This window comes from Meriones unguiculatus, chromosome 11, assembly GCF_030254825.1.
Source record: "Meriones unguiculatus strain TT.TT164.6M chromosome 11, Bangor_MerUng_6.1, whole genome shotgun sequence".
NCBI classification, from domain to species: Eukaryota; Metazoa; Chordata; class Mammalia; order Rodentia; family Muridae; genus Meriones; species Meriones unguiculatus.
Window position 1 is genome coordinate 94,118,872 of NC_083359.1, and position 23,537 is coordinate 94,142,408.

Sequence of the window (23,537 nt, forward strand, 5' to 3'; positions counted from 1 at the left end):
GAGAAGTCACAGAGACAGAGGGATGTCACTCAACCATCTCCCCCTTTTTCTTGTTCAGAATAGAAGCTGAAGGGAACTTGTCAGAGCTTTTTGCTCTTTACTTCCTTGCACATTTTCTAGATATGAAAAGATTTGTGATGAACCATTTTCAGTTTAAAAACTTTCCAAAGCTTTCATTCTTTTGTTAATGGTTCCCAGACCATAGTTTTCTAGAATTTAATGTTATAAGAAATATGCAACTCCACTCTCAGGTAAATGGAAATTAATTTGGCACTAATTGCCCTCTGTACCACAGCTTTACTGTCCTCTTTAAATGATTAGCTGAAGGATCCCTTAGGAAATCTTTCTGGGAAAACACAGCAGATCCTGGGCTATGCTGACAGCATTGGAAACCTTGAAAACTTGTGGAAATCTGAACTTCTGGTGGCTTCAATGCTTAAAACAAAGGTTGTCTGATTGATTTTTCCTGTGTAGCATAGTGGATGGTGTCTGTATTACTATTATCTTTAGAAATGGAACAAATTTCATCAACTAGTTGATGCTAGTTTTAGAGCTTTAATGTTAAGATGTAAACACAGTGATGCCATGGATGCCATCACTCATCTGGCAGGGGTCCTTTGACTTGCCTTAAAAGAAGTCATCAGTGTCTTTCAAGTGCTGCTGTTTGGCAGCTCTTGTATCTCCGTATTTGACAATTCATGAGACTGGCAAGCTTTTATACTTTCTTCAAATTCTTTCATTGTTTTGACCTTTTTGTTGTACAAATCCTTCTCTTCCTTGGTTACTTCCATTCCAAGATATTCTAATTTTTAAACCTATTTTGAATAGAATTATTTACTTAATTTTATTCTTGACATGTTTGTCATTTTTATATAGTAAACATAGTGAATTTGTATGTTAATTTTGTATCTTCCTGTTTGTAGGAGATTTCTGGTGATGTCGTACATAGAGAATCATATTGTCTGAAAATAATAATACTTTAAATTATTTTTTTTATTGAAAGTAGTGTTTTGTTTTTGTTTTTTTTTTACTAATTTTATTTTGAGACCAGCAGTATTTAGATTTATTCTAGGTTCATGGACTATCTAGTCTCTCATTCTTGGTAACTCAAGCAGTGTTCCTGCTCATAGAGTCAACCTTAATTCAAATCAGATATTGGTTGGATGTTCCACAGGTTTTTGCCAATATTAAATTAACTTATCTTACAGGCAGGGCACCATTGTAGACCAAAGAGTGTGTGGCTGTTTTGGTGCTTATGTTTCCTTTTTGGTATTGTGCAGAAGTACCTTCCTGGGCCAAGGATGTTGCAATATAGGAGTGAAGGCTCTAAGTAGGCATCAGATTGTCTTTTCCATGCTCAATTCGTTGTGTAGGTGTTGCCTTCAGCAATGGGGTCTTGTCTGTTTGGGGAGAGAAACAAACCTGACAACAACCAAGTCTCCGTACTGGAAGCTTTGTTCGGTGAGTGACAAGAGATGGCTTCTTAGGACTCTGACTCCCCTATTATACGGCGATTTCATTTAGATCACACACACATGAATGTACATACATATGTAGGTATCTATGTTTGTTTGTATGTACGTATGTATATTTAGATAGTTTTTACTGTGTTAAGTTTCCATACTACCACATACATAGGACCTGTACAAGTGTGCACCAGGTCCTCTGTATATATATATTATGGCTTCCAGTTCAGTGTTGATATAGATTTCCTGAATTCTTGTGACTTCTCATGGGCTCTTTCTTTTTCTTTCTTTTGTTTTTTTGTTTTTTGTTGATTTGTCTTGTTCAACTTCAATGTGACACATTTTTTTCTCTTACTATATTTTATTTTGTTATATCTTATATATCTTATATTTATTTTGTTATATCTTGTATATCTTATTTTTATTTTGCTATATATCTGGAAAAAAGGAAAAAGATTTTTCTTCATACAATATATTCTGATTACAGTTTGCCCTTCTTCTCAGTCCTTCAGCTCTTCCCCACCCATCCACGTCAGTTCCCTTTCTATCTCTAATCAGAAAACAAATCGCCCTCTAAGGAATGATAACAAAATAAAATACAATACAATAAAACAAATAAAAACAATTAAATTCATCATCACAAAAAAAAAAATCCAACCAGAAAAAAAGCCAAAGAAATAGTAACAGAAACACAAATTGGCACTGAGACATACACGTTCACACACAGAAATCCCGTAAAAACCTTCAAACAGATGCTATGTTATGTACAAAAAGGACCTGTAAGACAAAAAGAAAAAAAAAATCCCTGACTTAAAATTATGAGACAGAAACATCTAAATATGCTATTGATTTTGTTTTGCTGTGGCCATCTATTGCTGGGCCAACCAGCAGTGGTTGTTTCTCCCTTGGATAAAACTTTTTTTTTAATTTGCCTATCAATTGCAGATAGCTTCTGGATTAGGGATGGAGCTTGTGTCTACTTTTCCTTTCAGCTCTATGGCCCCATCTGGTACAGATCCATCTGGGGTCCTATGCCTGCTGCCACATTTTCTGTAAGTACATATGTGTAACAGCCATGTTGTGTCTACGAGACCCTTTTTGCTTGGTATCCTCCATCCCTTCTGGCTCTTACATTATCTTTCTGCATCCTCTTGTAGATTCCCTAAGCCCTGAAAGGAAAGATTTGATGGAGACATCCCATTTAGGTAGGGCTGAGAGTTTCAGGACCCTTCACTCATGCATATTGTCAGGCTGTGGGCATCTGCATTTGCTTCTATCTGCTTCAGGAGGAAACTTCTCTGGTGATGGCTGATAAAGGAATTGTTTTATGAGTATAAGAGAATATCATTGGGTGTTATTTTACTGCTGTATTCCTTTGGCAGAAGAGTAGCATTTGGTTTTCCCCAAAATAATTGACAATTAATAATTAATTATATTTTGTATATCACAAAGAACAATCAATAGAGAGAAAAAAAAACAGCCCACAGATTGGGAGAGAATCTTAACACGTCCAATACTCAGGAAGGCTACTTAGAACATAGAACTCAACAATGATAAAATCCAGTATTCTGCTGTATTTGTTCCACAAGCACAAAATCCCCACCTTCAAGCAGTTCACTCATGAATTAAAAACTTATACACAGCACTCTGTACTGGTGTACTTTTAAAAAGAAATTTTTATTAATTTTACACTATAGAAAATTTAAGTGTCATTTCATAGAAAAACAATAAGTAATTTTGTTAACGAAAACATAATCAAATGAGCTATGAAAACTATTAAATGATATGATACTAATGCTGTTTAGAAGAAATTAATTGGGTGTCTCTTCTTTAAAACCACAGAATTGGTGTTGCAAGTAGACATTTTCTCGTCCATCTTTTGTGCTTGAATGGGCAGTGGGTATTTCCTTTTTTTTCCTAATTTCTGTGACCTTGAAAGAGACAGAGCACAACAGTATAAGATTCAAGGAATTGAGATAAAGCACTGTTTATATTTTTATCAGTCACTCATTCTTGCTTAGTCGCCTCAAAGGCTATATATGACCATTTGTGTCTCTCAAAGACACTGCTTCATTCTTTCATTATATTGCCTTATTTTGAGCTACCCCTTTCCTAATACATGGTTCTTGAAAAGATGGATCTTCTCACTCAACATGAGTTTATTTGTGTGGGATTGGATATTTCCAAAACGTGGTGAGGGGAATTATAACAAAAAGGAAAAGGGAGATGAGTATGAAAGAAGGAGATAGAAAGACCTAGAGGGGTCAGGAGCTCCATAAGGAGAGCAATATAACCAAAATATCTGGGCACATGGTTCTTTTCTGTGACTGATACTCCAACCAAGAACTATGCATGGAGATAACCTAGAAACCCTGCACAGATGTAGCCCATGGCAGCTCAGTGTCCAAGTGGGTTCCCTAGTAATGGGAACAGGGACTGTCTCTGACATGATCTCAGTGGCTGGTTCTTTGTTCACCTCCACCTGAGTGGGGAAGCAGCCTTACCATTCCAAAGAGGAAAACAATGCAACCAGTCCTGATGAGACTTAATAGGCTAAGGTGAGAGGGTAGGGGAGGAGAACCTCCCCTATCAGTGGACTTGGAGAGGGGCATGAAAGGAGATGAGGAACGGAGGGTGAGATTTGGAGGGGAAGAAGGAGGGGGCTACAGCTGGGATTCAAAGTGAATACACTGTAATTAATGAAAAAAAAATTAAAAAATAATTTAACCAAACAGAAAAAAAGAGAAGGGTTGAAACCATGTCTAAACATGGTTTAGAATAAAAACAAATAAAAACAACATTCTGGTTTTCCTCAGAATTTCTGCTCTGCTTTATCATGTTGAGTTGGAAATCATGGATGATTGCAATAAGGAATCTTGAAAATGGAACAACTAATGTGTATGTTCCTGCACCAAAATGCAGCAGAATTCTTAGTTAGACTGTTGCATACCTTTCGTTAAAGTCATCTCTTATATTTTATTCCAGTTATTTCATGAGAGTCCCGTGATCCTTTGTGTCTGTCATGAACGATGTTGTCTCCTTTTTCCTTAAAATGTTCTTTTTCTGCGTTTCATGTAGCTTCACTTTTATCTTGACCACTCAATTTTTTAGTCTTAATTTGTAGCATGCTTTACCTTTAGCTATTGCTCCAGTGTGTTGTGATTCATAACTGCCATCAGTGGCCTGTGTACTCATCTTGTCTAAGAGTCTGCACTCAGTGACAGGTAGGCTGGGTGGATCTCTCTGTTCTACGACTCATTATCTTTGTCATTGTAGCTACATCTATGAAATTCAATGATTACTATCTTTTGCTTTGTAAAGTTATAGCTCATAGTAAATATTTGATAGATATTTTATATTAGTATACATGTAACATCCGTGTACATGTACAATTTTTAGATATGATCCTAATTCAAGGTTTGTCAAGTATTCCTAAATTTAAAAATATGCGCTAAATTATTTTCTATTTTAGATCGGTATTCATAGCACCGATACCTAAATCTCAGTGATGATGTATATATATTTACTAAATTTTCTATAGGCGGTTGAACATCAACATCAACTTGAATATATTTCCACACCCCCATAGGTCATGTTCTTTATTCTCAGTGTTAGTATTAGCACCATTTAGCCAGTTTCTTAATGTTATTTCTGAATTGCTTTTGGATGTTCTTTGAACCCTATTTCCTCTCTCACCATCATTACCAATCTGGTTGTAAAACCACAAGGGTCTTCCTTCTTAAACTTGAGTCAAAGCCCCACTTATCTTTCTTCTGCTATATACAATTATGAAATAGCTTCTGTGATGTCTTGAAATAGTAGCTGCCTGATTTTGAAATCATGCTCCATAGACTTTGGATGTTTTGGTGGTGCAAATCTATGGTGATTTTCAAACTGCCAAAGTCTCATAAGCAGCTTCCATAGTTCCTCAATATTTAATGCAAGGACATAGTACATAAGCATATAATAGCACCTAGTTGTATCTAAGCAATATTTCTGCCTCCAAGTCAATTTTCTCTGCAGCACAAATTTTCAAGACAGGTATTTGTTTTTTGGGTTTTTGTTTGTTTGTTTTTTGTTTTTTTACTAAAATATCAAAGTGACTAAGCAATCATCCTCAAAAAACCTTTCAACATTTAACTGTTCTACAATGAATGAGCTATATCCTTATTTGTGACAGTACTACATTTATCTGACCCTTTTTTGATTTTTATTTTTTTAATGATTACACTTTATTCACTTTGTATCCCCCCATAAGTCCCTCCCTCCTCTCCTACAGAACCCACCCTCCCACCCTCCTTCCCCTTCTTCAAGCATGCCCCCCCCCGCAAGTCCACTGATAGGGGAGGTCCTCCTCTCCTTTCTTCTGATCTTAGTCTATCAGATCTCATTAGGAGTGGTTGCATTGTCATCTTCTGTGGCCTGGTAAGGCTGCTCCCTCCTCAGGGGAAGGTGATCAAAGAGCAGGCCAATCAGATTATGTCAGAGGCAGTCCCTCTTCCCATTACTATGTAACCCTCTTGGACACTAAGCTGCCATGGACTACATGTGCAGGGGTTCTAGGTTATCTCCATGCATGGTACTTGGTTGGAGAATGGTCTCTGGGAAGACCCCTGTGTTCAAATTTCTGGTTCTGTTGCTCTCCTTGTAGAGTTCCTGTCCTCTCCAGATCATACTATTTCCCACTTCTTACATAAGATTCCATGCACACTGCCCAACAGTTGGCCATGAGTCTCAGCGTCTCCTTTGATAGTCTGCAGGGCGGAGAGCCTTTTATCTGACCCTTTTAAAAACAGCTCTTTGGCCTCATGTTCTAACAATCTTTGTCTTCTGTAGGTAGTGGAATTAATGGTGTTGACACACACTTTGGTATATTTTCATGCTATTTCTATTTTTTTAGATCTCTCTCTCTCTCTCTCTCTCTCTCTCTCTAGTGTCTTCACCCATTTAAGAAAATAGTACCCACTACCTACTCATTTCTCATGATGTGCTAGAAACTCTAATAACTCATAAATATATAGTTATTTCTCCCCTTAAAGTACAGATTCAAGTTAAACTTCCCCCAGTATCAGTCAGCTCCCAATTGTCAAGGCTGTCATTCCAATCACATCTGACTTATTCATAACCTGTTCTCTTGGTCACTATTCAAATGTACTTCCTTGTGCTCGCTTGTGTAGTACGTATACAAAAATTGGAATAATACAGAGAAGATTAGCATGGCTGCTGTGAAGAATGACACTCAAATGTACTTTCATGCCATTCTACTGTCTTCATGCACCTTGTTATTCAGCATATATACAAACTTTTTCAGATTTTTTCTCAATATCCGTTTTGAAAAATCGTTTTCTTAGAGATGAGTATAAGGCTATCATCTGAATTCTCTCTTCCAGATACAGAATTGTTATATAACATACCAAAAACTTCATGTTTAGAATGCTAAAGAAAAAGTCAATTTTCTCTTTGGCAAATCTATTGTTGGTCTACTTCCTACCTCAATGAAACTGTGATCTCCACACACTAATTTTTGTTGCTTTTTAATTATTTTCAGCTGAAAGCAGTAGAGTTGGAGTTTATCTTCTTCCTCACAGTCAATGTTGTACCATTTTCCATTCCCCACCACTTCCATATGACTTCCTGTATTGTCTTTTACTTCATAAATTGTGTTCTTTGGGTTCACCCTTTTCTGAAAATGTAAAATTAGAATTCATTTTCTGAAAGTTGTCTCATTCACAGTAATTGTTATACATTCAAAACAGATTTTTTTCAATATGAAACCTGTTTGACATAGGCATGCAAGAATTTTCAGCACAGTCTTCCGCCCCCAAATTTTTATTACTATAATAATTTACTTTCTTGATTTGAAGATTTCCATCTAAATATGCTAGGACAGTAAATGTTCTTCTTATTTTTGTCTTATTCCTATTCCTCAATAGCCTGGATTCCCAGGAAATTACCTGAGATCACAGGAATCAGAAATTTCCTCAGCCATCTTTGTATGTTCCGTATGTAAAGGGAAAAATTAATATTTGCTCCTACTGTTCATTCATTCTGTAGGTTACACGGAATCTACAGAACAAGCTTCCAATGATTCACTTATTTAGACCCTCTTCATACCTTTCCCCAGTATCATGTCCAAGTATTGAATCCAAGATATTTCCCATCAACTTTTCAATTGTGTTCATAAGCATAGTCTCTAAATGGTGTACTATAAACGTAATGTGTTTAAAATAAAGGAGATATTAAAAGGAGACTGACTAAAGAGCCATAAAGATGCCATGTTTATAAAACATTTGTTGAGTTCACCAAGGTTGTCAGTTTTTTAACTGAATTCTAATACCCTAAATTTGGCCACTGATGCATCAATAAGATATTAGTATATATTTAATAAATCTAAAATCTAGTAAATCTAGAAAAATAGATTCATTTGCCTTCCCAATGTCATTTCATACAATAGTCCCCAGTTGCTAAGCTAATCAGAAATAATTAGTTAATTGAATAAGATACAAGAGTCAACACCAAATGGTTAACCCTACTATCTCCAGAGAGAACAGATGCATTCAGTTGAATGGTTTTGAGTTTAAGAGGACGCAAGCTAATTTCTTTATAACTCCAAATACATGTCACTATCAATATTCACCCTTGTTCAGGCGACCTTTAGAAATAAAGTCTACAGAAAGAATGAGTATTGTATAGCTGTAGTAGAACTTAAGAAAACTGAGACTGTTGGCATGGTATGAACTTGTGTCCTTCACCATTCCCTCACACTGTGGTTGAGGGTAAGTATTTGTAACCAGGAAAATAAAGCTTCTTGAAAAATCATTTTCAGGGAGCTCTCTCAAAGATACCTTAGGAAGCAGACTGTTACCTGGTCACCCACTATTATTCCTTAATATGTGGGTTGATTTCACGTTCTCTCCCCAACCAAGGTAGAGTATTTGTGTTACAATATTTTCATAAACATTAACTAGAAAGTATTATATTTAATTACAGGTGTTGGTGGAGAAAAATTTAAAAAGGGATTTTCAGGCATTACCTTGATTAATGTAAACAAGTCATAAATCAGTAGTCCAGATTTACCCAGCTTAATATCAGAGATCTTGGGAGTTTTATTTGCTCTTTGGATAAAACTTTTGGAGACTTCAATTTTTTGTCCAGAACCAGCCTTAACCACAGAGGAAGTTTCATTTATCTCTAGGATTCCTTTGCTCATGAAGTAATTGGAAATGATGAGGACATTATTTTTTTTGAACTTGTCTTTCAGGTCGACATTGAAAATTTTCACATGGAAATAATGCTTCACAGTAGCCACTGTAGCATGAAACATGGTCTTTCCTCCATGTTTTGATGACTCATATTCAAATGCATCTGTTGAGTTGAGCACCATCACTGTCATGGCATCCTTTTGGAGAATAGCACCTCTGGTAATATTTTGACACATGCCCTGTGATTTTTGGTTATGGGTTGAAAATATATAGGGATATAAATATGAAAGTTTAGTAGCAAATATAAATCAGATAAGATAACCTTCAGATAATATAAATCTTAATCTCAACATTGTTTCTAACAATTTTTAATTTATTTTTAGAGCTGAAGATAAGCTAAAGAGGAATTCTTTATTTGGCCAAAAAGCTAATGAATTTAAGTACTGGAGTTGACCCAGTGATGTTTAAATACCCTCACTAAAAACCAGAGTATTCTTTTTAACACAAAGGGAAACATTTAACATAAACATAGCACAAGCTATTGAGAACAATTCTATGAAATATAAGTGTAATTATAATTCCTTCAAATGAAAAAAAAATAATTCCTTCAAATGTACCCTTAATTCTTATGGCCAAAGAATATAAAAGTGAAAAATTAAATATGGTTGAAAATAGAAAATAATCATATACCATAAAGATGTCAAAGGTCTTAGTTACCACTGGACTTTCGCAGGGTTATTCTGAGGGTTCAAATCATAGTGTATCTCCTCAGGAGGTAGCAATATGCTATAATTAAATGATGAAAAAAAAAAAAAAAACAACTAGATATCTCCCAGTCTTCTTTTAAATAGGCTCAAGTAGAGTTAGTAGAGACATGTCCTTAAGCATGGAAAGAACATTTTCCTCAAAAGCATAGATTTGTAAAACCAGAGAGATATTGATAGGCATCTAATCTCCTTTCTGCACAGTAGACTGAGCTCAATGGGTTTCAGCTCAGCAGTTCAGTGGAGAGAAAATTGCCTAACTATAAGACAGTATACAAAGCAATGAAAAGCTATGAGCTTCATAGATTTTGAATATATGGCTATAGTGTTGTTGTGTCCACCAAACCAAGAAGATACAAATAGTCTGATCTATCATGTCACACATAGTCATCACCTATAAGTTATTACAGTTCACTTGGATCTAATTTTTTTCAGTGTAACCAATAATTATAACATAAAAAAACAAAAAGCAATACAGTTAATGATGGTGATTAAGTACTTAAACAAATATAAATATATATTAGTAAACAAATAAGTATATAAGTAAACAAATAGCAATGACTAGTTTCAATTTAACAAGAAAATTATGGGATGAACATTAAATAAATTAGTTGTGTTCAAAATGAGCCTTAATGCAAACATTTCAAGGATACTCACTGAAAAGGGATCTGAGTTTGTTTTAGTGGATAATCAATCTCTAATGAATTATTTTAAAAATCACAAATCCTGATGTACTCATTGAATATTATATCATTTTAACTTAGGGACATGGAAAGATAATCTTGATATATTAAACTGGAAAAACAAGTAAACCAATAACTATTGTAAATTAATACACTAGAAAATTTTTCTACATAATTATAAAAATATCTGAAAGAATACAGAGAAAACCCTTTTATGTTTTCGGAATGAAAAGGTTTAGGGTGAGCAAAAATTACTTCTCTGTTTTTGCTTAACTGGCAGCTATATTTCCTCAAGAGGAAAAAGAGAAGAGGAGGGAGGCAAGGAAGGAAGGAAAGAGAGAATACAGAGAATGAATGCTTATAATGTTGTCGTTTGCCTTCTGTGACAAATCATTTGTTTCCTTCAATGTGCACTCAGAAAAAAAGAGGCATTGACCATCCTATAGTCTGTATCTTACTAGGCTAATATTTCAATATGTTATTAGGCTAATACTGATACTTGAAACTACAGAAAAACTGGCAAGTCCAAAATGAAAGAAGTTTGACCTTGGAAGAGTAAACACTTCCTTTCATTCCCAGTTTCTGGTAAATGGTCTCTTTTCCTGGACTTCCACAAATTCTTTAACTTCCCTCACTTTGTTTTTTTGTTTGTTTGTTTTGTTTTGTTTTTCTCCAAGAAATGGCATTTTTACTATTAGTTTTAAAAGGCATATAAAGCTATTTATTGACCACTATTCACCATTATTTACTATAAAGTAAATACATAGCTGGATGACATTCTAATACTGCAAAGTTACTTTTCTGGTTCATAAAACCAAACCAAATCCTGAAAAGACTGATCCTACAAGAAAGGAATGAAGTCAGAGTAAAGAAAAAAGCATGCAAGTCATTAACTGATATTAGCAAAATTGGTTCACTCACTTAGGTCAACAGATCTTAAACTGCCAACATTTATAACCATGATTCCATTTCCACAGCAAACAGATTCCATGAATCGTAATCTTTTAGTCCCGATTTCAACTTTCTGCAAAGGAATGTTTCACCAGAGGCACATTTACATGCCCTGGCTGACCTAAAACTTGCTCTGTAGGTCTGGCCTCTAAGTCAGAGATCCATCTGCCCAAGAGTGCTGGTATTAACAGCCTGCATGACCACACTTGGTTTAAGTCCTGTCATTAAATCAAACTACTGTTTTGCCTAATTCCGTTTTCTGAAGGAGGAGTTGTTATGGACAAAATTTTGCAAATATGCTACTGTATTTACATGGTAATACACAAATTCTAATGTGGTTGCTTTTAAACTATCCAATAAAAACTGTCCAATAAATTATAGAATATGCTTAATTTGAAAGGTTATGGTTTCAGGAAAATGTTCACAACGATGGAATCTGATCAACTTTTGTTTTCCTCTTTAGTTCTTTTGAGTATTAAAAACAAGACAAAACAAAAGACAGTTATATAGGTGCTTCATGCATACCTGTACATACAAAAAAAAAAAAAAAAAGGCCATCAATGGTTCCTTCTGTATCCCAGTTAAAAATAAGTTCTGATAGAATAATAACTGTAAAATCCCCCCAGCATTTCCTCAGCATTTGGAGCTATTCTCCAAAGCTGAGGAAATACAGCATGGTATCAAATATTCTATTGTTAGAGGAAGCAACTACAGAAAGCTCTTATTTGCTTAATGGAATCAGTGCCTTTTGATACAGAACAAAACCCAAAAGATCCCAACTACTGTCATTTCAAACTCAAATTTTCATCAGAACACTATTTGTTTTCACACTAGTAATTCAAAACCCAAAGTCTATTATGTCTCTTATAATATATAATAGACAGCAGAAGTGGATAAAGACAGGGAACTGGACAGATAATGGGGAGGGAAACTAGGGTGAGGATCAGATGTAAGGAGAACAGAATTGCGGGGCGGGGGGAGAGGGCTAGGAACAAGAAGGGAAATTGAGGGGGGCATCTCTTTGTCAATCTGGAGTCCTGCTACAGGGTAAGCTCCTGGTGTGACTCTAGCTGAGACTCCTAACAGAGCAGGGGTTGGGATAGACATGAAGCCTGAAGTGACCATCTCTTAGCCAGGTGGGACTGGTGGAAGGAGGGGAACAACAACCCACCCACAAAACCTGTGTTCCAAAAATTACCCTGTCTACAAGAAGTGCAGGGATAAAGAGGGTACAAAGATTGATGAAAAATCTAACCAATAATTGGCCCAACCTGAGACCCACCCCACAGTACAGAGCCAGTCCCAGAGACTAATAATGATGCTCTACTAAGCTTACAGTCAGGAGCCTAACTTGACTGTAGTCAGGGAGGCTCCAGCCAACAGTGTATCAGGACAGATGCTGGGACTCATAGCTAAGCATGGGGCAGAGCTCCAGAGTGCTGTGGAAGTGTTGGGGAAAGACTAAAGGACCTAGAGGGGACAGGAACCTCACAAGAAGACAAGCAGAGACAACTCACTCAGCCCCAGGGGGCTTTCAGAGACTTAGACATCAACTAAGGAGAATGCATGATCTGGATCTAGGCCTCCTGCACATCTGTGGCTGATGGGTGACTTGGTCTTTATATGTGTTGCCTGGCGAGTGGAGAGAAGGATTGTTTTTAACATGGACTTTATTCTAACATGGACTCCTCCTGGCAGCAATGCCTAGTCAGGCCTCAATGGATGAAGATATGCTCAGTCCTGAGGTGACTGGATGCTCTGGGGTAGGTTGATACTGAGGGAGGGACTCTCCTTTTCTGGGGGAAAGAGAGAGGAGAAAAAGGAAGGGAAAATACAAATAAATCCATACTTATCACCCTGCACAAAACTAAAGTCCAAGTGGATCAAAGACCTCAATATAAAACCAGACACACTAAACTGGTTAGAAGAAAAAAGTGGGGAAGAGCCTGGAACTCATTGGCACAGGAGACAACTTCCTGAACAGAACACCAACAGCACAGGCTTTAAGAGCCACAATCAATAAATGGGACCTCATGAAATTGAAAAGCTTCTGTAAAGCAAAGGATACTGTCACTGTCATCAGAACAAAACGACAGCCTATAGACTGGGAAAGGATCTTCACCAACCCTGTATCTGAGAGAGGGCTGATATCCAGAATATCTAAAGAACTCAAGAAGTTAAAAAGCAACAAATTAAGTAATCCAATTAAAAATGGGAAACAGAACTACACAGAGAATTCTCAATAGAGGAATATCGAATGGTAGAGAAACACTTAAAGAAATGCTCAATGTCATTAGCCATCAGGGAGATGCAAATCAAAATGACCCTGAGATTTCACCTTACACCCATCAGAATGACCAAGATGAAAATCTCAAGTGACAACAGATGCTGGAGAGGTTGTGGAGAAAGGGGAACCCTCCTCCACTGCTGGTGGGAATGTAAACTTGTACAACCACTTTGGAAATCAATCTGGCGCTTTCTCAGACAATGGGGAATAGCACTTCTTCAAGATCCAACTATACCACTCCTGGGCATATATTCAAAGAGGCTCAAGTACACAATAAGGACATTTGCTCAACCATGTTTGTAGCAGCTTAATTTTTAGTAGCCAGAAGCTAGAAACAACCTAGATGCCCCTCAACTGAAGAATGGATACAGAAATTGTGGTACATCTTCACAATGGAGTATGAAACACTTAAAGTGTTTCAGCAATGAAAAACAAAGAAATCATGAAATTTGCAGGTAAATGGTGGGAACTGGAAAGGATCATCCTGAATGAGCTATCCCAGAAGCAGAAAGACACACACAGTATATGCTCACTCATATAGACATATAATTTAGGATAAACCTAGTAAAATCTGTATACCTAAAGAAACTAATCAAGATGGAGGACTCTTGCTAAAATGCCCAACCCCCATCCCAAAAGGCAAAGAGGATGGACATAAGGAAAAGAAGAAAACAGGAAACAAGTTAGGAACATGCCACAGAGGGCCTCTAAAAGGCTCTGCCCTAAAGACTATCAAAGCAAATGCTGAGACTTATGGCCAACTGTTGGGCAGAGTGCAGGGAATCTTATGAAAAAAGTGGGAAATAGTAAGATCTAGAGAGGACAGGAGCTCCACAAGGAGAGCAACAGAACCAAGAAATTTGAACACAGGGGTCTTTCCAGAGACTCATGCCCTAACCAAGAACCATTCACAGAGATAACCTAGAACCCCTGCACAGATGTAGCCCATGGCAGTTCAGTATCTAAGTGGGTTCCATAGTAATGGGAAAATCTCTGACATGAACTGATTGGCCTACTCTTTGATCACCTCTCTCTGAGGGGGGAGCAGTGCAGTCTTACCAGGCCACAGAGATGACAATCTTCTTATCAGTGGACTTGAGGAGGGGCATGCATGCAGGAAGGGGAGGGAAAGTGAGATTAGGAGAGGAGGAGGGAGGAGTTTACGGGGGGATACAAAGTGAATAAAGTGTAATTAATAAAAGTTAAAATAAAAAAACAAAGAAAATTTAACCCCTTAGTCATATAAAAGGAAGAACTATGTGAGGGTGCAAGAGAGAAGAAATGGAGTCCATTGTTATTGACAATTGTATGTGAGAGACCCTTCACCTCCCTCTACCTGCCTGGGATCAACACAAGCCAGAAAACTCCTCATTGTCAGAATTAACAAGTTTCATTAAATGTCCTCATCAAACAAAAGGTTATGATACCGCAAATTCTGTATTGGTATCACTTACATTTCTGTATCTGATTTTGTTTTTGTATGATAATCTTTATGTATCATATCCAACCTCTGTGTGATTAATTAAATCTCTGTCTGCTTAATTAAATCTCAATGATAAGTAGGAGGCATGGTCAGAACTTCAAGATCTGATTTTGGTATTTGGATTGAAGAAATGAAAGGACAACAGAAAACTTCTACCTGTGCCAAAGATGTGTTGGATGAAGTCGAAGGTAAGACCTGGGGTATCGGTGAGTGGAACCTCGCTGTGGCTTCTTCAGGACAGAGAGGGAGATCTGTCCCCTCAAAACCTTTGGCCTTTTTCACTCCAGTCTTTTCTTTACTCACACTTTTTCTTTTCTGAAAGTATATTCATGGCCCTGTTAATGAGTTTCAGTATCAATCAAGCAGAGCATGTCTTCATTATTAGGTAATAGTTTTGTTGTATCTGAATATGTTGGAAACTTGAAGGAGTAACACTCACTCTCTGGTCATGTCTAAAATAAAGTCATAAATAGTCATAAAATATGTGCACAAATGGTTTCATCACATAAAGGGAAAAGAAAACTTATTTGCACAGTTTCCACGATGAGGGGACATAACTGAATATGAATTAGTAAACTAGGTTTGTGTAAATATGGGATGTTGGGTTTTTTTCTAAGGCTGACCCTCAAGATTTGGTTACACCTATTCTCATTTTGCAAACCTGCCTAAGTCATTATATATGATTGCTTTATTAAACATCCTATTTCTGGCAGGGCAGAATGGCATGGCTAAGGTTCCTAGGCTTTTGAGGGCTAGAGAATCATAGGAGATGGACAGGAGGAGAGGAGGAAGGAGGATGCCAGGGTAGGTTAGGGAAAGCAACCTCGTGGGTGAGGAGGAAAGACTCCAATAATGGAGTGAAAAGGCCAGATGAAGAATATAAGCAAGAATCATTAGGTATAAAAGAATGACCAGATGAGGGGGATTAAGGTGGATGGCATTGGATGGGGGCTGGGAGATGGATAGTGAGGTAAATGAGTCACTGTAAGTAAAATATCTGCTCAGACCAAGGTTTAATAAGGCAATTATAGATCTAATAAGTACCTGTGTCTTACTCTTTGTGGTAGCGGGTTAAGTAATGCTACAGAGATAATCTTAGGGCTAATAAACATTATATAGCCCAATGACCATTTATTTAATTTACTACAACAATGGAACAACCATTCCTCTGTCAGATTTTCAAGTCCATGGTGTCTCTAGTAGGAGTGAACACATATTAATGTCACATGATCAATTGTTACGCCTTTCAATAAAACTTGAAGATAAACTGATAAAACAGTGAGTACTTAATGGACAGACTTGGGGGAAGAGGGACCACCTCTGCCTCTGTGGACTACTAGTGCTCTGCCATTCCTCAGTTAATCTCACCTGACCTGTGGATGTCTTCCCTCCTTCAGATGCTAAACTGTAGCTTGTAGTCGATGTAGGTATAGCAGAGCCTGCTTCTTGCTTCTTTTTTTTCAGTGGGGTTTTTCCTTTTACTGGGATGGGTATAATTTTCATTAAAACAAGTTCATGAACAAAAAAGCCCATATAACCCCAAACAGATGGTGTAGAAACCATTTACTTTTCCTACCATTTCCTTTCTGCTGCATTCATATCAATGCTTATTCCATTAGCCTACTGTAGGAACAAAACAATAAAGGCACAGCCTTTGATGCTGGCCAATGTTTTCCTTACTTGTTCTTTATGAAATGAGAAAACCCTTCCTGTTCTTGAACCCCATGTACCTCTGCCAAGCTTTTCTCATTACTACTTTCCTACCAGTCTCTTAAAAATCAAAGTTTTTATCACACTGACTGGTTGTTCATGTTTTATGTATAATACACTCAAATTTAGACACAGTATATCTGACATAAAGCTGTGAAGTGACATACAACAGTTGTGGATTTTAACTCTCTAAAATCTTTTCAGCCAACTCAGTAATTTTATGAAAGGCAGTGGAGCTGTGTGCCTTCTTAAGATACTATTTAATTAAAGTATTGCTTTAGTTTTGTCAGTAGAAAGGATAATTAGTTATCTTAATAGAATAGGTAAGGCAATCTGTTAGTGAATATACTTAAATATAAATCATAATTTCTATAATTCAGATTTGTTATTTTATAACATCTATGCTACACCTGAAACCACAATCTTCAATCAACTTCTACTTTCTCTTTAATAGCCACACAAAATATACTCCTTAAATGACAAGCATGCACTGGGGAAGGGAACTTCCTCAGTAGTCAATCCAAGGACAAATATGTTCATTGAGGTGTGAATTGGAATAGGACAGCTGTGTGCGGACTTCAAGTTTATGAAGGGAGCAGAAATAATAAGACAGTAGCAGGGGCAGTGAAATTCTTTGTTTCATATTACCTTTTGATCTCTCTTTTTGAAGAGTTTCAGCAAGTTTGTTAAGAGCTGGTATACATTTACAGAACATTATCAGTGAGCCCAATCCAGCATCAACAGGGAATTCATCTTCCATAATGTCAGCAATCTGAACCTTGGTATATTTCTCTTGAATGTCTCTCTTCAGTTTTAAATCACTAGACATTAATGACTTAAATAAGCTAAAATAATGATCATTAATGAACTCTAGTCCTTGCAGTAGAACGATTCTCTTGTATTCATTTACCATCTTTCAAGTTGTTAGTGAGCCTGTAAGAGAAAATTGACATACACTGGGTTCATATATTCAGAAATTGCCAAAGAAAGACATGCTTATGTGGATAGATGAGCTATTTGGAAACATTGCATACAGGTGTGTTTGTGAAAAGAGATCAACACAATAGCCGTTTCTGTCTCATGGAATATCATTTAAAAGTTGCTGTATTGAAGAAAAGCTTCAAAAACAATCTTCCCTATTAAAGATGATAATTGAATTGGGACAATGGTAGTTGTGAAGAAAAGATGTCTGTAGGTGAGCCACTGTGGCAAAGCTTAGGAGAATTGGCTTGTGGCTTCTCTTCTCTCTTTATGAGCCTTCGCATTGTTGTCTGCCTGTCAGATCCTGACTCTTTACACCTACTATGGCTATATTGATTATTTTTCTTGTCATTACAAAAATACCCAACAGAAGCAACATATGGGTAGATTATTTATTTTGTCTTATAGTCTCACAGTAAGAAAATCTTGGTGCTTGGGACCCAGTCCATAACCACAGCCTGTTAAATTTCTATAGATAAGGTAAAATAAGTCTTTTAAAATATTTAATTTTATTTATACATTTATTTATTACAATTTATTTATTTTGTATCCCCACTGCAGCCTCCTCTCTTATCTCCTCCTAGTCCCACTCACTCTCCCTCTTCTCCCCCTATGCCCTTTCCCTAGTCCCCTAATAAGGAAGGACCTCCTCCTCTTCTATCTGACTCTAGCTTATCAAGGCTGGCTGCATCATCTTCCTCTGTGGCCTGGCAAGGCTGCACTCCCCCAGGGGGAGGTGAACAAAAAGCTGGCCACTGAGTTTATGTGAGAGACAGTCTCTGATCCCCTTACTAGGGAACCCACTTGGAAACTGAGCAGTCTGTGGACTTTCTCTGAGCAGGAGTTCTAGGTCCTCTCAATGCATGGTCTTTAGTTGGAGTATCATTTTCTGCAGGCTCCCTGGGCCAGGTATTTTGGCTCTCTTGTTCTGGTGGAGTTCTTGTCTGCTCCAGGTCTTTCTGCCTCCTTCTTCTTCTATAAGGATTCTGGCACTCTGCCCAAAGTTTGACTATGAGTCTCAGTAGCTCCTTTGATACCCTGGTGGGTAGAGTCTTTCAGAGATCCCCTGTGGAAGGCTCTTGTCCTGTTCCTTGTCTTTTCCTACTTCCAGTGTCCATCCTGTTTGTCCTTCTGAACAAGGATTATGCATCTTCCCTAGGGTCCTCCTTGTTGTTTAGCTTCTTTAGGGCTATAGATGTTAGTTAGTATGTTTATCATATCATATATGGCTAATATCCACTTATAACTGAGTATATATCATTTGTATCTCTCTGCTTCTGGGTTACTTCACTCAGGATAATCTTTTCTAGATTCCACCATTTGCCTGTAAAAATTCATGATTTCCTTGTTTTTAATTGCTGAGTAGTTTCCATGGTGCAAATGTACCACTCTCTGTATCCATTTCTTCTGGTTATTATGAATAGAGCTGCTAAGACCATGGTTGAGCAATTGTCCTTATTGATTGGTGGGACATCTTTTGGGTATATGCCTAGGAATGGTATAGCTGGATCTTGAGGTAGACTCTTTAATTTAGTACCCAGGTGGCTATAATCCTCTAGCCCTGGGCTTACATTTGCCAGGTGGACTCTGTCCCCTAAAGGATCCTCAGCTCTCCACTGACAACTGGTTCCCAAGTGACATGAGACACATATTTCACACCAGAACATTTCACGTTCAAACCATAGCAACGATTAATGTGACAAATGGGTAAAATGGGCTGCAGTCTCTCACACGATGTATGAGTAACTTTGGCCATAGCACTACAGCTCTGTGTTGGATACCTTTTTCCCTTTAGCTCTTCCATAACATCTATAAGTAATATTATCTTTTTCCCTGGAGTAGGTCACTATGTTTTCAGTTCTCAGTGCTCTGTGTCACTGTCCTTTTACAGAACTTCTCCTGACTGTCATATATAATCAAAACGTTTTTTGACTGGGAGCTTTTCAACAATTGTTCTCTCTTATTCCTTCAGTGCTCAATACCCTCACACTTATACATTTATAAAGGCATAGATTTGTGGTCAATCTGGGCTACATAAAAATGCCCAGAAGCAAAGGAATATCTACAGAATGGAGTAGAATATTTGTAAAAGTACATTTGACAATGAACTGATAACGTAAATACATGAAATTCAGAAAAAAAAGAAAGAGAAAAGAAAAAAAAAACAAACAAAACAAAACTATAACTACTCAAAACCCCACAAGTAATGCAAAATAAAAATGGGCTAAAGAACTAAATAATACAATTTGAGGAGTCATCAGCAATAGGGTCTTGTATTTGCAGTTATGGTCTAGTTAATCTCCATGCATGGTCCTTGGTTAGAGTATCAATCTCAGAAAAGACCCCTGGTCCCAGATCTTTTGGTTCTGTTGCTCTCCTTGTAGAGCTCCTGTCCCTTCCAGGTCTTTCTATCTTCCCCTTCTTTTTAAGAATTCCTGCACTCTGCCCAAAGTTTGGTTATGAGTGTCAACATCTGCTTTGATAAACTGCTGGTAGAATCTTTCAGAGGCCCTCTGTGGTAGACTCCTGTCCTGCTTCCTGTTTTCTCCCTCTTCCAATGTCTGTCCTATTTGCCTTTCTGAGTGAGAAAGACACACACAGTATAAAGGTTAAAAAAAAAACCCAACTATATATACATGCTTTAAAAATGGGCTTAGTTTTTCTAATCATCAGAGAAAGTTAAATAAAAGCCACAGTGATGCATAATTCCATCCCAGTATAAAGCTTATCATTACATGTACAAGAAATAAGTTCTGACAAGGATTCAGAGAAACAGAAACTGTAACACATTGTTTGAAGAAACATATTTTTGTATAAGCATTACAGAAAATGGTATTGAAATACCTTACATACAAAAAGCACAACCAGTGTATTCCACTTCTTCCATTAACTGATTATGTAACCAAAGGAAATTAAACTGCTCTATACAAAAGTCAATTGTGCTTTTATGTTATTGCACTATTTTTTTTTAAGACAGGTGAAATACAGAATAAAGGTAAATGTCTTTCGATGGATGTGTGAATAAAGAAAATGAGTAGCCAGGTACCATGGAATATACCTATAACCTCAGTACTGGAGAAGGCGAGACAGGGTGATCAGGAGTGCAAGGCTGTCCTCAATTACGAGACTTTGTCTCCAAAGTGTAAGCAAAAACAAAACCTGTGGTAATTATACATGAAAAGTCAGGAAGATGGCTTAGTTGGTGGAAGCACCTGCTGTGCAAGCCTTATGGCCTACATTTAGACCCCAAGAACTTTCAGAATGCCAGGTGCAGAGATGTACATCTGTATTCCCAGCTCTCCTATAGTGAGAAAGAAGGTAGACATAAAAGAATTACCTGGAAATTTGTGGGCCAGCAGTCCTGGAGTACGAAGCATAGAAACAGAAACAGTAAAAGATCTCTTACCGTTGGCTGCCCCAAAGCAAAAAGCAAGAAACAACTCCCCAAACATTGCCTGTGATTGCCACACATGTGCTGTGATATGTGTACACTGTGATATGTGTGCACTCAAACACTCCCCAAAAAACACACCAAATCCTCACTAGTCATTAAAAGCAGTGAACTTTTCTCACTTGAAGCAACATGAAAGGAACTAGAGATAAAGATGTTCAGTGAAACATGGCAGAGCAGGAACTAGAGATAAAGATGTTCAGTGAAACATGGCAGATACAGAAAGACAAACACCACATGCTTCCGTTATTTACAGAAATAAACTTTTTAGTAAAATAAAATGCAATAGTGGTCGTTAGGTGTGGGAATGAGCCGGGGCAAGAGGCAGATAAAGAAGTTCAATAAGGACCATCAAAACACAGAAGGCAGGTCTTACCCTGGTTCTTGTTTAGCACAATAGGTCAATTATTGAACAGAACAGTGTATGATGTTTTTCAAAACAATTATAAAATAAAATATGAAATAACCAACACATACAATTATTGACTGCTAAAGGCATAGAGATGTTTGTTACCTGGGCTAGTCTACTACACATTATATATGTAAATTCAGTCCGTATAAAAGTGTAAAAGACAGAAAAATTGATAACTGTTTTGTAAATGTAAATATCCATCACTTAGAAGACTCTAAGTGTAGAAATCTTAGAGTTTGAGGCCATCCTGCTCTACACAGACAGTTTTAAGCTAATGACACGAAGTGAGACCTTGTACCAAAAAAAAAAAAAAAAAAAGACAAAACTAAAAACAGAACAAAGCAAAACAGGAACATAAAATGAGACTTTTTTAAGCACTTTAGAAAAAAAATACCTTTTTACTGCTGACAAAAATACCATTTGATGGTTTAAAAACGTTGAAAAATTTGATGCTAAAAGGGTAATTCAAAGAAATGAAAATTATCTATTAATGTAGTTACAGACCTTCCAAGAGATTATCATAAAAACTTGAGTCTCACTCACTACCTAACATCAAGATTCCAGCCAGCCTTGATGAGACCTGATAGGCTAGGGTCAGATACTAGGGGAGGAGGTCCTCCCCTACCAGGGAACTAGGGAATGGGCATTGGAGGAGAAGAGGGAGGATGGGTGGGACTGGGAGGAGACAATGGAGGAGGCTGCGGTAGGGATACAAAGTGAATAAATTGTAATAAATAAATGTAAAAATAAAATTAAAAAAGAAAAGTGAAATATTTTCATTATATAATTATCAAATTATAACAGAATTTAGTTTTATAACTACATTCATCCCATGACATTAAATCGTTGTATGTAGTAAAACACAAAGTTAATCAGACATTGAAGAGCGCCATGGTGATGAATGTCTGTGATGCGAGGCCTCCAGGGGCAGAGGCAGAAGGCTATAAATTTGAGGCTGGCCTCAGCTATAAGCCAAGTTCCAAACAGACCTGGGTACTTGAATACTGAAATTATTTTTCAAACAACAACAACAATAATAACACCAATAATATAAATTTAAACAAGTATGAAATTAACTGATCATGACTACAGTTTGACACCTATGCATATCTCAATTAGTGAAAAGTTAGGCAAAACACCATAAAAACATAAGAAAAAATGAGTAATAAGTTTCATGTACTATTTAGAAAATTCTGAAGCCAACATTAAAGTCTCTACATTTTCCTCAACAGAAGAAATATTTCTGTACAGATTCTATATTGAGACAAAACATTCCAAAGGATAAAAACAGGTGTGACTCATCTCTTTCCTATGAATTCGCCCCACTAGCGTTCACCTCCAATATGGAATAGAGACTATGGTAAATATAGTCTCTAAGATCTGGTACAAAAGGGAGCTAAAAAGAGACCTAAACATATAAAAATGCTAAGACAGTTTGTATTTACATAACGATATTCACAAAACTGGGACATTTTTCTCTTATACACTAGTGAGAGTGCTCATGTTTTGTATAAGTCTCAGCTTTGTGTATTCACAAAATTTGATAGTATATTCACATTGAATGGTGGTTTTCATTTAACGTTATTCTACTTAATCTCTTTTCATGTCTCTGTCTTGTCTTTAGCCAGTCATTTGCCACAGTTACCTTGCTTCGCCTGCAACCTGAGGACCACTAAGGACCAGATTTAAATATTAACTCATGAAAAGTCATATTTAGAAAATGTATCTCACTTTCAATAGCCAGAAAATGTTTGTTTTGTCTCAGTCCTCTGTAGTGGAGGAATAAAAGTGTCATCTTTTTCATCAGTCATCTTTTCAGTGAAACCAGCTGCAGCAGGTTCACTGCTGGCACCAAACCTGGTCCCCCCATCCCTCCAAAATTTTATTTCACTGCTATGTTCTTTCATATCTCACAGAGGAAACAAACAGGACTTACCTCCCTGGAAATTCCTGCAGTAACTTACAGATCCAGAGACCTTTAGCAAGAAGTAGCTTGCTTGGTTTGAGTAGGCAGACAAATGGGTAAATCAGAAACTGAACAGCAGGATGTAAGGAAAGATACTAGGGACTATGGCACTGTTGGAGTTGTTTCGTGTTTTGAAGAGCACTGGCTTTCTTTCCCTGTGTTATCTTTCTGGGAAAAGGAG

General features: G+C 37.0%; 1 protein-coding gene and 1 non-coding gene across 3 annotated transcripts; one reads left to right on the plus strand and one right to left on the minus strand.

Annotated features, from left to right (window-relative positions):
• Window positions 1-3,129: 3,129 nt before the first annotated feature.
• On the minus strand, window positions 3,130-23,537 carry LOC110566426 (interferon-activable protein 205-B). 2 transcript variants are annotated; one of them, XM_060364723.1, is made up of 8 exons: window positions 23,327-23,537; window positions 20,865-20,888; window positions 17,195-17,479; window positions 16,205-16,317; window positions 14,993-15,151; window positions 8,500-8,907; window positions 6,958-7,149; window positions 3,130-3,397 (listed from the first exon to the last, which is right to left on the minus strand). In XM_060364723.1, exons 3-8 carry the CDS (start codon window positions 17,457-17,459, stop codon window positions 3,278-3,280), a joined length of 1,257 nt encoding a protein of 418 aa, XP_060220706.1. In that variant the 5' UTR covers window positions 17,460-17,479; window positions 20,865-20,888; window positions 23,327-23,537; the 3' UTR covers window positions 3,130-3,277. The 2 variants fall into 2 exon arrangements, with proteins under 2 accessions (XP_060220706.1, XP_021519949.1); XM_021664274.2 differs by lacking the exon at window positions 20,865-20,888.
• On the plus strand, window positions 6,628-6,730 carry LOC132646552 (U6 spliceosomal RNA). The gene has a single exon (XR_009584821.1). It is a non-coding gene; the product is annotated as a U6 spliceosomal RNA (small nuclear RNA).

Excerpts from the sequence above, each read along its gene's own strand:
- LOC110566426 (XM_021664274.2), bottom strand. The coding sequence starts at position 17,459 with ATGGTAAATGAATACAAGAGAATCGTTCTACTGCAAGGACTAGAGTTC. Across the intron at positions 15,152-16,204 it reads GGAAGACATCCACAGGTCAG|AAAAGAAAAAGTGTGAGTAA; the intron begins GTGAGATTAACT and ends ATATACTTTCAG. Across the intron at positions 8,908-14,992 it reads CCAACACATCTTTGGCACAG|GGCATGTGTCAAAATATTAC; the intron begins GTAGAAGTTTTC and ends CAAAAATCACAG.